General features: G+C 42.1%; 1 protein-coding gene across 1 annotated transcript; it reads right to left on the reverse strand.

Moving 5' to 3' along the window:
* Positions 1-6,474: 6,474 nt before the first annotated feature.
* Positions 6,475-10,125, reverse strand: hykk.2 (hydroxylysine kinase, tandem duplicate 2). Its single transcript, XM_056260549.1, has 5 exons — positions 10,096-10,125; positions 9,211-9,516; positions 8,885-9,027; positions 7,041-7,221; positions 6,475-6,957 (listed from the first exon to the last, which is right to left on the reverse strand). Exons 2-5 carry the CDS (start codon positions 9,512-9,514, stop codon positions 6,518-6,520), a joined length of 1,068 nt encoding a protein of 355 aa, XP_056116524.1. The 5' UTR covers positions 9,515-9,516; positions 10,096-10,125; the 3' UTR covers positions 6,475-6,517.
* Between the last annotated feature and the right edge of the window lie 1,859 nt (positions 10,126-11,984).

The following is an 11,984-nucleotide window of genomic DNA, read 5'->3' on the forward strand; positions in this document are numbered from 1 at the left end:
AACGTCTCAGGTTATGACTGCAACCTATGTTCCCTGAGAACAGGGAACGAGACAATGCGTCAAGCGCTATGGGGAACGCCTCAGCGTGACTGATGACTGAAACACTGTAGAATTACGACAATCCTATTGGCCGGCGTCAGCCATGACGTCATGCTCTAGCGCGACCAGGAAGTATAAGAGGAGCGCCTAGAGAACATGTCATCCACTTCTTCGTCTGAAGGGACTGTAAAAGCAGACCGAAGGCATGGCGACGAGACGCAGTGTCTCGTTCCCTGTTCTCAGGGAACATAGGTTGCAGTCGTAACCTGAGACGTTCCCTTTCGAAGGGAACTCGAACTGCGTCAAGCGCTATGGGGAACGAGATACCCACGCTACCATGCTGAGGGGATGCTTCAGCAACTATGGCTACAGGCAAAAACACATTAACTCAAAGTTAAAGCCCCTTACTGCTTAGACGTCAGGCTAACTGTAGCACTACTCCCTATGGCCACTGCCCGAGCTCCATGCTAAGCGAGGGGAACTCTGTGAATCACACAGAGGGCTTGCCAGCTCGAGGGCATGGGAACCACAGCCCAACCTTCAGAGGGGGGTCCCTTTAAAGGAGTATAGCCCGGAGCCTATGGGCCCTAGCCTACTAATTTCGGGGGGGCAGTGTCAACCCCTACACCAGGGAGGCTATCATGCTTAACGCTGAAGCCAACAACCTGTTTAGGTTTACATTACTCAACCAAAGTCTCTAGCCAGAGACGATAGCTCCTTCACGGTGCTATGGGAAGCGGAGGCCTCAGCAGGATGACTCTGAGATTAGAGGAGGCCTGCCACACTTACACGACAGTGGTCTAGAGCTTTTCCTCATAGGGTGAATAAAGTTCATGATGCAGAACTCAGGCAGTGAGGGGCCTGAACAACTCTGTTAGTAAGATGGCCCTTTTCCTACTACCTGCAAAGCTTGTTTGCATGGAGGCCTCAGCAGGATGACTCTCGAAGGAGAGGAGGCCTGACACATGCTATAGAACAGATCAACACAGCCAAACTGTATATATGGAGGCCTCAGCAGGATGACTCAAAGGAGAGGAGGCCTGACACATATTTTAGGAGAGCTAGCTTGACGATCATCGGAGCGAAGGGCCTAAAGCACCTCCTCAGATAGAGAGGGGCCACTTCTCAAGCTCCACCTAGAATGCTGTTTGCATGGAAGCCTCAGCAGGATGACTCTCGAAGGAGAGGAGGCCTGACACATGCTAGAGTACCGCTACAGCGCTCAGGGAGCGAGGGGGCCTAGGTGCTCTCCCTCCACGCTCTACCGAACTGTATATATGGAGGCCTCAACAGGATGACTCTCTGAGAGGAAGCCTGATGCATATATTTAGGAGAGCTAGCTCGACGATCATCGGAGCTCAGGGAGCTAAGGGCTTAAAGCACCTCCTCAGAGAGGAAGGGGCCACTTCTCAAGCTCTACCTGTAATAGAAGAGAGAGCTCGACTACCACCAGAGCTCAGGGAGCGAGGGGTCTAACAACTACTCAAGAAATGAGGAAGAACCCCTTCCGCGCTCTACCAAGCTGTATATATGGAGGCTTCAGCAGGATAACTCTCGAAGAAGAGGAGGCCTGACACATAATTAGGAGAGCTAGCTCGACCACAATCAGAGCTCAGGGCGAAGGGCCTGAGGCACCTCCTCAGAGAGGGAGGGGGCACTTCTCAAGCTCCACCTGCAACGTCTGTATGCATGGAGGCCTCAGCAGGATGACTCTTAAAGGAGAGGAGGCCTGACACGTATTTAGGAGAGCTAGCTCGACGATCATCAGAGCTCAGGGATCGAAGGGCCTAAAGCACCTCCTCAGAGAGAGAGAGACCACTTCTCAAGCTCTACCTGAAATGCTGTTTGCATGGAGGCCTCAGCAGGATGACTCTCGAAGGAGAGGTGGCCTGACACATGCTATAAAACAGATCAAAAACAGCCTAACTGAATATATGGAGGCCTCAGCAGGATGACCCTCAAAGGAGAGAAGGCCTGACACATACAGTAGTTCGGAGAGCTAGCTCGACTATCACCAAAGCTTCGGGAGCGAAGGGCCTGAAGCACCTCCTCAGAAAGGGAGGCCACTTCTCAAGCTCCACCTCCAAGCAAGTCTCCATGCAAACAGACGTTGCGTCTGTTTGCATGGAGACCTCAGCAGGATGACTCTCGAAGGAGAGGAGGCCTGACACATGCTATAAAACAGATCAATCAGAGCAAAATATATATATGGAGGCCTCAGCAGGATGACTCTCGAAGGAGAGGAGGCCTGACACATATTTAGGAGAGCTAGCTCGACGATCATCGGAGCTCAGGGAGCTAAGGGCTTAAAGCACCTCCTCTGAGAGGAAGGGGCCACTTCTCAAGCTCTACCTGTAATAGAAGTAAAGAGAGAGCTCAACTACCACCAGAGCTCAGGGAGCGAGGGGTTTAACAACTACTCAAGAAATGAGGAAGAACCCCTTCCGCGCTCTACCAAGCTGTATATATGGAGGCTTCAGCAGGACAACTCTCGAAGAAGAGGAGGCCTGACACATAATTAGGAGAGCTAGCTCGACCACAATCAGAGCTCAGGGCGAAGGGCCTGAGGCACCTCCTCAGAGAGGGAGGGGGCACTTCTCAAGCTCCACCTGCAACTTCTGTATGCATGGAGGCCTCAGCAGGATGACTCTTAAAGGAGAGGCCTGACACGTATTTAGGAGAGCTAGCTCGACGATCATCAGAGCTCAGGGATCGAAGGGCCTAAAGCACCTCCTCAGAGAGAGAGAGGCCACTTCTCAAGCTCTACCTGAAATGCTGTTTGCATGGAGGCCTCAGCAGGATGACTCTCGAAGGAGAGGAGGCCTGACACATGCTATAAAACAGATCAAAAACAGCCTAACTGAATATATATAGAGGCCTCAGCAGGATGACCCTCAAAGGAGAGGAGGCCTGACACATACAGTAGTTCGGAGAGCTAGCTCGACTATCACCAAAGCTCCGGGAGCGAAGGGCCTGAAGCAGCTCCTCAGAAAGGGAGGCCACTTCTCAAGCTCCACCTGCAACGTCTGTTTGCATGGAGACCTAAGCAGGATGACTCTCGAAGGAGAGGAGGCCTGACACATGCTATAAAACAGATCATTCAGAGCAAAATGTATGTATGGAGGCCTCAGCAGGATGACTCTTGAAGGAGAGGAGGCCTGACACATATTTAGGAGAGCTAGCTCGACGATCATCGGAGCTCAGGGAGCGGAGGGCCTGAAGCACCTCCTCAGAGAGAGAGGGCCACTTCTCAAGCTCCACCTGGAATGCTGTTATCATGGAGGCCCCAGCTGGATGACTCTCGAAGGAGAGGAGGCTTGACACATGCTATAATCAGACAACACAGACAACACAGTAACACATCAAACCTTGAAGCAGAAGAGCATCTCTGAACGCTCAACACGTCAAACCTTGAAGCAAAAGAGCATCTCTGAACGCTCAACACATCAAACCTTGAAGCAGAAGAGCATCTCTGAACGCTTAACACGTTAAACCTTGAAGCAGAAGAGCATCTCTGAACGCTCAACACATCAAACCTTGAAGCAGAAGAGCATCTCTGAACGCTCAACACGTCAAACCTTGAAGCAAAAGAGCATCTCTGAACGCTCAACACTTCAAACCTTGAAGCAGAAGAGCATCTCTGAACGCTCAACACATCAAACCCTGAGGCAGAAGAGCATCTCTGAACACTCAACACATCAAACCTTGAAGCAGAAGAGCATCTCTGAACGCTCAACACTTCAAACCTTGAAGCAGAAGAGCATCTCTGAACGCTCAACACATCAAACCCTGAGGCAGAAGAGCATCTCTAAACACTCAACACGTCAAACCTTGAAGCAGAAGAGCATCTCTGAAGACACACACCGTTGACACTCCTGTCAGCTGAGAACAGCAAACTGAGGATACAATTCACACAGGCTCAACAAAACTGGACAATGGAAGATTGGAAAACGTTGCCTGATCTGATGAGTCTCGATTTCTGCTGCGACATTCAGATGGTCGGGTCAGAATTTGGCATAAAAATGAAAGCATGGGTCAATCCTGCCTTGTATCACCGGTTCAGGCTGCTGCTGGTGTGAGGACATTTTCTTGGCACACTTTGGGCCTCTTAGTAGCAATTGAGCATCATTTTAACTCCACCGCCGACCTGAGTATTGTTACTGACCATGTTCATCCCTTTAAGACCACAGAGTATCATCTTCTGATTGCTACTTCCAGCTGAATAACGCATGTCACAAAGCCTGTTCGCCGCGGGTCCCGAAGTGGTCGCACCAGTTGCACCGCCCTAAGGACGGCCCTGCAAATCATGTGTATATATCTGACAATGTGCAATGTGACTTTATTTCATATTGGTAGATTGTTTTTGTTTTTAACTTGTAAATGGGCTAATGTAAAGGACAGTATCTGCACATCAAAAGAAACACCATCAGTGAAATTTAAGCCCAGTTCTGTCCATTTACCATCCATATGCATAATCTGTTATGTGATATGGCAATACTAGTTTCCTCTATGCCATCTGCTCACTTTTCAGATCCAAAGCAAGCAAACAACAGGATCACATGCAGTAGACATCATCAGTATTGAACAGTGATGAACAGATGCTTAGGAACCATACAAGTCAATGAATGACTATAGATGCACTTACCACACGATAGAAATCAAGGCCACAGGATAAGACATTTTTGGAGAGTAAAGAGAAGGTATTACTGTATTACTGAAGGATTGTAAAGCTTTTCTTGACAACTGAGCAGCATGAAATATGTTGGGGGTTTTTTGAGCACTTGGTCTGAAACAGTTTCCAAAGTAATGGGTTCAGTTTAGTTACAGTTTAGTTATTTCCTTGAGACCTACATAATAAAGAGTTTTTTTTTTTTTAAACAGACACAATCACGTGGTGTTTAATTTGTATGCTTGGTCAGTGTATCTAATTCCATTTGATTTGTATCCAAAGCAACTTTCAATGTGGTACATTTTATCACTAGGTGTTCCCATTAAACCAACTGAAATGCCTTTGAAGCCCGTAAGATCTTTAAGATAGTGTTTTTTATCAATCAGCCATCAACCAGAAGATTTTTCATTATCAGTTATCAACCGGAGTTCTTATTTTTGCTTAATGTTTTGCTTTAAAATGCACTTTTCACTATGATTTAAACCATGACCTTTCAATAATACTCAATATGTGCCATAAAAAAAAGACCTTTGACCAATCAGATAAAATGCTGCAGTCAGCAGTTTGTTTATTCATACTTTGAGCGGTAAGATTAGACTAGGCACTGTAGGCAGTTCATAAAAGTTTATAGGACCTTTTGTCACAATCCGTCATTATAATATGCAGTACATACATAATACATGAGTGATCATACTCATTGGATTGTCCAGTGTTAATAATGTCCTGTTTTGTAGAAAATACTTTCAGTTGGGTTATTTGTTATTGGATGAGATAAAGGCACTGAATAAGACAAATGAAATAAACAATTAAACTAATACAAAAGTATCTTGATTTCTCTTAAAACATAATTGTCCATCTTACAATCCACAAAAAATGAATTGGTCCACCATTAAAAAAATAAACATCTGCTGCTTTATTAAAGAAATGATGGCATGCATGGTATTTTTGATATTAGTTAAAAATCTATTTTGTGCATAATGCGTGTTCTCTCAAAAACTGAAGGATCATACAAGTAATCCTACAATAATCCTGGAGCTATCCTGTGCAGTAGCCATTTCATCTAACGTTCAAGGTTTTCATTAACTATTAACAATCAAAGAAAAAACTGCGTGTACATTAAAGCTTGCCTCAAATTTAAAATGGTGTTATCATTCACTCACTGCTTTTTTTTTTTTTGCTCCAAACCATTGACACATACTTTCTCCACTGCTCTTTTCCATATCTTCTGCGTCGGGTGGAAAACTCGTATCTCCATATTTCAGCATTTATTAATTTATTCTCCATAAATCATTACTATTGGTCAGCCTTTACATCAGTCTGTGAGTTTTGCATATATTTGACCAATTAAAAAAAAAAAAGAGTGTGTGACGAAACCTCGTAACTCCATTGGATCCTCAAACCTCATAACTCCACCCTCTATGGTGAATGAAGTTCCTCACGCAGTTTTGACCATCTTTAACTATAAAAACAAATAGTCTTTTTTACATTTTCCTGGAAAGTAGTGTTTGAAGATACGAGGTTTCCACCCGACAGCGACTGAAAAGAGCCAAAAGCCCAATGCAAATGTTTATTCGCATGTTTCGTATCACCCACCCAAAGTCACTATTTGACATCATCATTGATTGGAAGTAAATACTTTTGGACCACTTACGTATATGGTGATTTTTTGGGCATTTTGGGGCTTCACAGACCCAGTCCTCCTTGACTTTATTTAAAATTTCACAGTTTGTCTTCCATGGTAGAAAGTTGATGGATTTGGGTTTATATTGCATTTATTTTTGGAGCAAGCTGTCATGCTTCAGTGCTCAGTCAGGGTTGGCTGAACTGTGCAGCACTCTGGGACCATACTCTTTCCACTTCCTCTTTACCCAGCTCCCAAAGACGACTGAGGTGCTGCACACCAGTCCTGGCCGTGATCATCAAGTACTCCTCATTCTCGGGCTGCTGGATCACAGCGTGCCGGGCCAGAACCAGAGACTGGCAGAACCGACACAGAACCAACAAATACAGCGAATCTCTTTCTGCCTCATTGAGAGGAAAAATGCTTTCCCATCCCGCCACCACTGGCCCTCCGACATCGACCGGATTGGGATTCTCAATCAACATGTACATGATAGTTATAGCCAGCTCAAATATGAAATACCCACAGCTCATGTCTCCAAAATCAAGAATCCCGGAGATCTTGTACTTTGAGGGTCCATCAGGTTTCACCAAGAGATTGTGGTCGTTGAAGTCTCCATGGTTAATGCCTGCAATGCAATACAAATATTATAAGAAAAGAACTGCGTTGACTTTGGAGTGAAATACTTAAATACTTAAAATAATGCCTTACACTTGCGAAACAATGGTAGTTTTGGCAAGACTTGGATCTGGTACTGCTCAATAACGGCTTTAACAACCTTTTGAACAGGGTCCCCATCCATCACATGGACATACTGATTTAAGAGGGGAACGCTGGCGAGACTCCATATAAAGTTCTCTCTCTGAAGGGAACTGATGTTTGGATGCTCCATCTACACAAGAAACAATAAACAAAAACAAATGCCTAAATTCAGGAAATAAAATAAGAAACCGTATGGAAAAAAAAAAAAAGTATACACGGTATAAAAATAAATAAAACTCACGTGGAAATCAATTAATGTAATGCGGAACTACTGTTAGATACGCGGGTTCTTTAGGGACACATTATCTGTAGCATCGGCTTAGCTCTGAACGCGCGTTCACTTCAAACGTTGGCTTTATACGCGCGTCCTATTCGCTTTGGACTAGCGTCGAACTAGACGCGATAGACGCAAATTTAACGCTCTATTCGCGTTTGGTGTGACCACATAATGAACAGGCTGCGATGTCAAGATTGCAATGCTGGAGTGTGTGTGTGTGTGTGTGTGTGTGTGTGTGTGTGTGTGTGTGTGTGTGTGTGTGTGTGTGTGTGTGTGTGTGTGTGTGAGAGAGAGGCGCGGGCCTGCGATCGAATAGTGGAAACATAAAAAACATACTCCGTCATTTTGTTCAGATCATTAAACCTGCAAAGTGTTTACTTATATTTGTGTTCACTCGCAATAAAACACAACATTGTGCTTTTGTCACACTGTAAACTCTTGTCAAACTGTAAACTACAACTGTCACCCAACCAAAATCTCTCTCTCTCTCTCTCTCTCTCTCTCTCTCTCTCTCTCTCTCTCTCTCTCTCTCTCTCTCTCTCTCTCTCTCTCTCTCTCTCTCTCTCTCTCTCTCTCTCTCTCTCTCTCTCTCTCACACACACACTGTTTTAAAAGCAAAACATATTTATCCAACTCCATTTCAAAACAGTCTGTGGGTCCCATCTTTTGGACATTCATCGCATTGGTTTTCATTTCTTGTCCTCGGAGCACTAATCTTAAACATTCTACATTGATTAAAAAAGAAAATCGAATGTGTTTTTAATGGTAGTATTATTTTATACAGAAATCAATTATTTATAATTCAGATGAGAATAATGTTACATTGTTAATTAATAATGTTAGGAAAACAAATATATTGATCTGAAATATAGCAAATTAATTTTAAATTAATTCAGGTACAATTACCAAACATATCGCAAGGTCTTTTTGTCTTTTTATTGATTTAATTAATAAACTAATTATATAAAACTATTGTCAGTGCACTACAAATAAACTGGTTCTATGCCTTTATTAATAAAACTTATTTAAAAAATACAATGCCTTCTGCATTTTTGTTTTGCTTTTCCCTCCATTATACCGAAATCGTACCGAACCGTGATGTCTGAACCGAGGTATGAACCGAACCGTGACTTCTGTGTACCGTTCCACCCCTAGAAAACGGTGGAGGGGGGATGGGGGGAGTGGATGCTTGCACACGCAAGGTCTCTCGCTGGCTTTCCCTCTATGCCGTGCGGGAGATTTTAACTAATTTGCGGCATAACTAGTCGATCACGAGTGGCTCAACAGGTAGATATATAGATAAACTCATCTTCCAGGCATTTGACCGACTAGGTTGACACTTCAGCGTGAGAAATCGGGGGTGTGGCGTGTGAAACCAATCAAATGCGTGTGTCTCACGGCCAATGCGTGAGAGTTGGCAGCTCTGATAACTTAATGTATAAATAATGAGAGGGCAGTCATTTTAGCATTAAAGTTTTCCTTTAACAATGGAATGTAATGGAATTAAAGATTTTACTTGCAGTAAAACTGTATCCAATGTGGCGGCCATTTTTCCAACGTCGTACAAGATCTGAGGACTGCAGGTAATCTTGGCTATGGTAGTGCCAGGAAGGTAGGCAAGTAAGCGCACTAGATATTTCTGCATGCCAAAACCACAATCTGTGATAGCAAAAAAAAAAAAAAAAAAAACATTTGTTAAATAGCATTTGATTTACAATATAAATCCATACACCTTTCTGAAAAAACTCATATTTAACAGGCATTTAAAACCACTAACAACAGGCCTTAGTGTATTTTAGGATTTAATATTTAATGAAATTAATAACTGACAGGTACTCTTACCAAACTCCTCCAAGCTCATGAGTTGGCCAGTCAGAGTGGGAAAAGCGGTCTGGGCAGGAAGGCCTCTTTGGTGTAAGAAGTTCATAGAATGTGTTTGTAACTCAATAACAGGGATGTTGTGACTGTCTGCTGAGTTCATAACCTTTAATACATATTCTCCACCCTCACTGGGGGCCACGTAAAAGTTCTGATCATCATAACTGGGCAACGGTCGAATGATGGACACGGTCAAGCCATAGAGACGTTTGATAATCTCTGTGACCTGGGAATCGCTGAGATTTGGCTTTGATTCCTTTGTTGACATTGCTGAGGATGGGGGAAAAAAATAGCCTAGTTATTAGCAAATCAAGAGCAATACAAGAGCAATGACACCAAGAGGATAAAGGAATTGTTCACCCAAAATTTCCAATTAAAATATTACAGATAAAGACATGTACTATTATTAAATAATGACAGAAATGCTATTTGGAGTTAACTATTTATTTGACAAGTGTTGTTTGCACACATAGTATCAAAAAAAAATTAAAGCATACTCTCCTAAAAAATACTAGACCGAATGAAATAAAATGAATCACCTGAAACTTCTTTTTTTTTTATCACAACTAAATCATGCATAATGTCGCAGGGTTTGACAGCTTGTAATTCGTAATTTTATAATTTGTATTCTTGTTGTCGTCTACATGAACAGCGCAAATTATCAAACTCTAGTGTAATTTCATGGATAGCATAGAATTCATTGAAAGTCTCGCGCTTCTGACTAAAGTTTTATTCTTTGGTTTCTGATAGAACATGCGCGAGCTGAACGGCAATTGCATGCAAAGAGATTTATATTAAACAGTAAACACCGAATAACGGATTGATAAGAAAGCATAGATACAGTAGTACCTGCTGAGGAATGTTGCTGGACTGGTCTGGTCACTGTGGTGGTGACGGCCAATTGAATGGACTGGAGGTTTGAAGCTAGTGCTAACGTGTGGCGCCTCACATCATTACGTCACGATACGTCATTACGTCTGCGAGTCCTCTTTCGCGACCCTGGTTCTTTTGAACGCTTCACAAGGTAGGCGCACATTATTATTATGTATTATTTAATTTCACGTGTAATAGTTAAATTTGTAGCAGCCGTAATTTAAAGTTTTTCAAAGTTTAAATAAAATGCTGTTTCTCTAACACCAACTCGTTCCAAATCCTGATGGGGATTTCAACTAAATATCAGCCCCTTTTCTCCACAAAAAGACATACTGTACAATACTTCAGCTATTTTAATCCATAAAAAAAATGTCTGTACTAGCTCTTAAACTTATAAATTGCATAATGCTAAGAATAGTTTCTTCCTTAATTAAAAAAAAATAAGCCTTTTTTTTTTTTTTACAAATTTTAATTGTGTAGTAAAATTCCATCAAATTGAATTGAATAAACCTGATATATTATTCATATTATGGATTAAGAATTTTAAATGAGGGGAAAAAACGATTTTAAATTCATAAATCTTAAAAAAGCCATATACACATTTTTATTTATTTGTATTTTTTTAGTGCAGGTTTTTTTTTATTTTTGATTATAACTTGATCTTTATCAAGAAAATACACAGATCCATTGGATAACTGTCAAGGGTGGTGTAGTTACATAATCCTCCAGCAGGGGTCAACATGACCATGCTAACCAGCCAAACCTCTTGTCTTGAGACCCATGAAATAGAATTTAGTTTAGCATGATTTTAAATAGAATAGCTGGTGCTCGACCATCCGAATGACTGATCACAATGCTAACGGGTATTTTCCTTCAGGCTGCAGCAGTGTCATTTGGTGGCATTATTTTCTTAAAGTTTGATCATTTTAGTCATATTCTTTTGACCTCAACTAAATAAATAAGTGCATAAAACAATATAGAACCTTAAAAACAGTCAGAGCAATGCTGATTAAACAATGTAAGTTTTCTTTAGCTTTCTTAGATCTGCTGACTATGCATTATTGTGGTTTTGAGGCACATTATTGAGGTTAGGCTACACGGTTATGGTTTAATACCAGAATGAGAACTGGGTTTTTCCCCCCAGTTTGATCATAAGGGTGTTGTTTGTAATGTAAACAGAAAACCACAGAGGAACTGAGTTAATGAATTCTTGACATATCTAATGGCTAAGAACTGAAATTCGCTAAAAGCTATTATTAAACTGTTAACTAACTGCTATTACTGTCAAAACTGTCTTTTTTTTTTTTTTTTTTTTTGTGCAGAGATGAGGAGGCCAGAGCAGGTCTCGCAGGCTCGTGAAGGGAAATGAGTTGGCGGCAGGCGGGCTCGACTTCTGAATATACAGAGGAAGAATTGCATGCAGACGCACGCCAGAAGCGAAACAGCAACTATACGTAGGCCTACATGTCAAAGGGAAACGTTATCGTCTTCAGAAGCGTGTGAGGCTCAGCATCCTGTGATTGCGCAGATACAGCCTGAGGCTCGCATACTCAAGTCTTACCAAAGGTGAAATGAACGCTGCATGAGTGTTTTCGTGCGACTTGTCAGTTTATCTTGTACACACTGAAAAAAAGAAGTTGTTTACTGGCATCAACGGTTCTTTGAAGAAACTTTAACATCCATTGAACCTTTCCATTCCACAAAAGGCTCTTTAGAGTCGACAATGGTTCTTCACATTATTAGAATGTTCATCATTCTAAGAAAAATTGTTTACATGCCTGTTTATTGTGATTAAAATCTGCAAATATGGTTACTACGATTATGAGCATAACCACATTAGTTTGATCAAAGTATTGCGTTAACAT

The sequence above is a fragment of the Rhinichthys klamathensis genome, unplaced genomic scaffold, assembly GCF_029890125.1.
Source record: "Rhinichthys klamathensis goyatoka isolate OS25496 unplaced genomic scaffold, OSU_Roscu_1.1 h1tg000009l_1, whole genome shotgun sequence".
Lineage (NCBI taxonomy): Eukaryota > Metazoa > Chordata > Actinopteri > Cypriniformes > Leuciscidae > Rhinichthys > Rhinichthys klamathensis.

Bases quoted from the DNA above. Each gene is read 5' to 3' on its own strand.
- hykk.2 (XM_056260549.1), bottom strand. From the start codon at position 9,514: ATGTCAACAAAGGAATCAAAGCCAAATCTCAGCGATTCCCAGGTCACA. The intron at 7,222-8,884 runs GTAAAATCTTTA...TTTCTTGTGTAG, and splicing joins TGGATACAGTTTTACTGCAA to ATGGAGCATCCAAACATCAG. The intron at 6,958-7,040 runs GTAAGGCATTAT...ATTGCATTGCAG, and splicing joins ACTACCATTGTTTCGCAAGT to GCATTAACCATGGAGACTTC.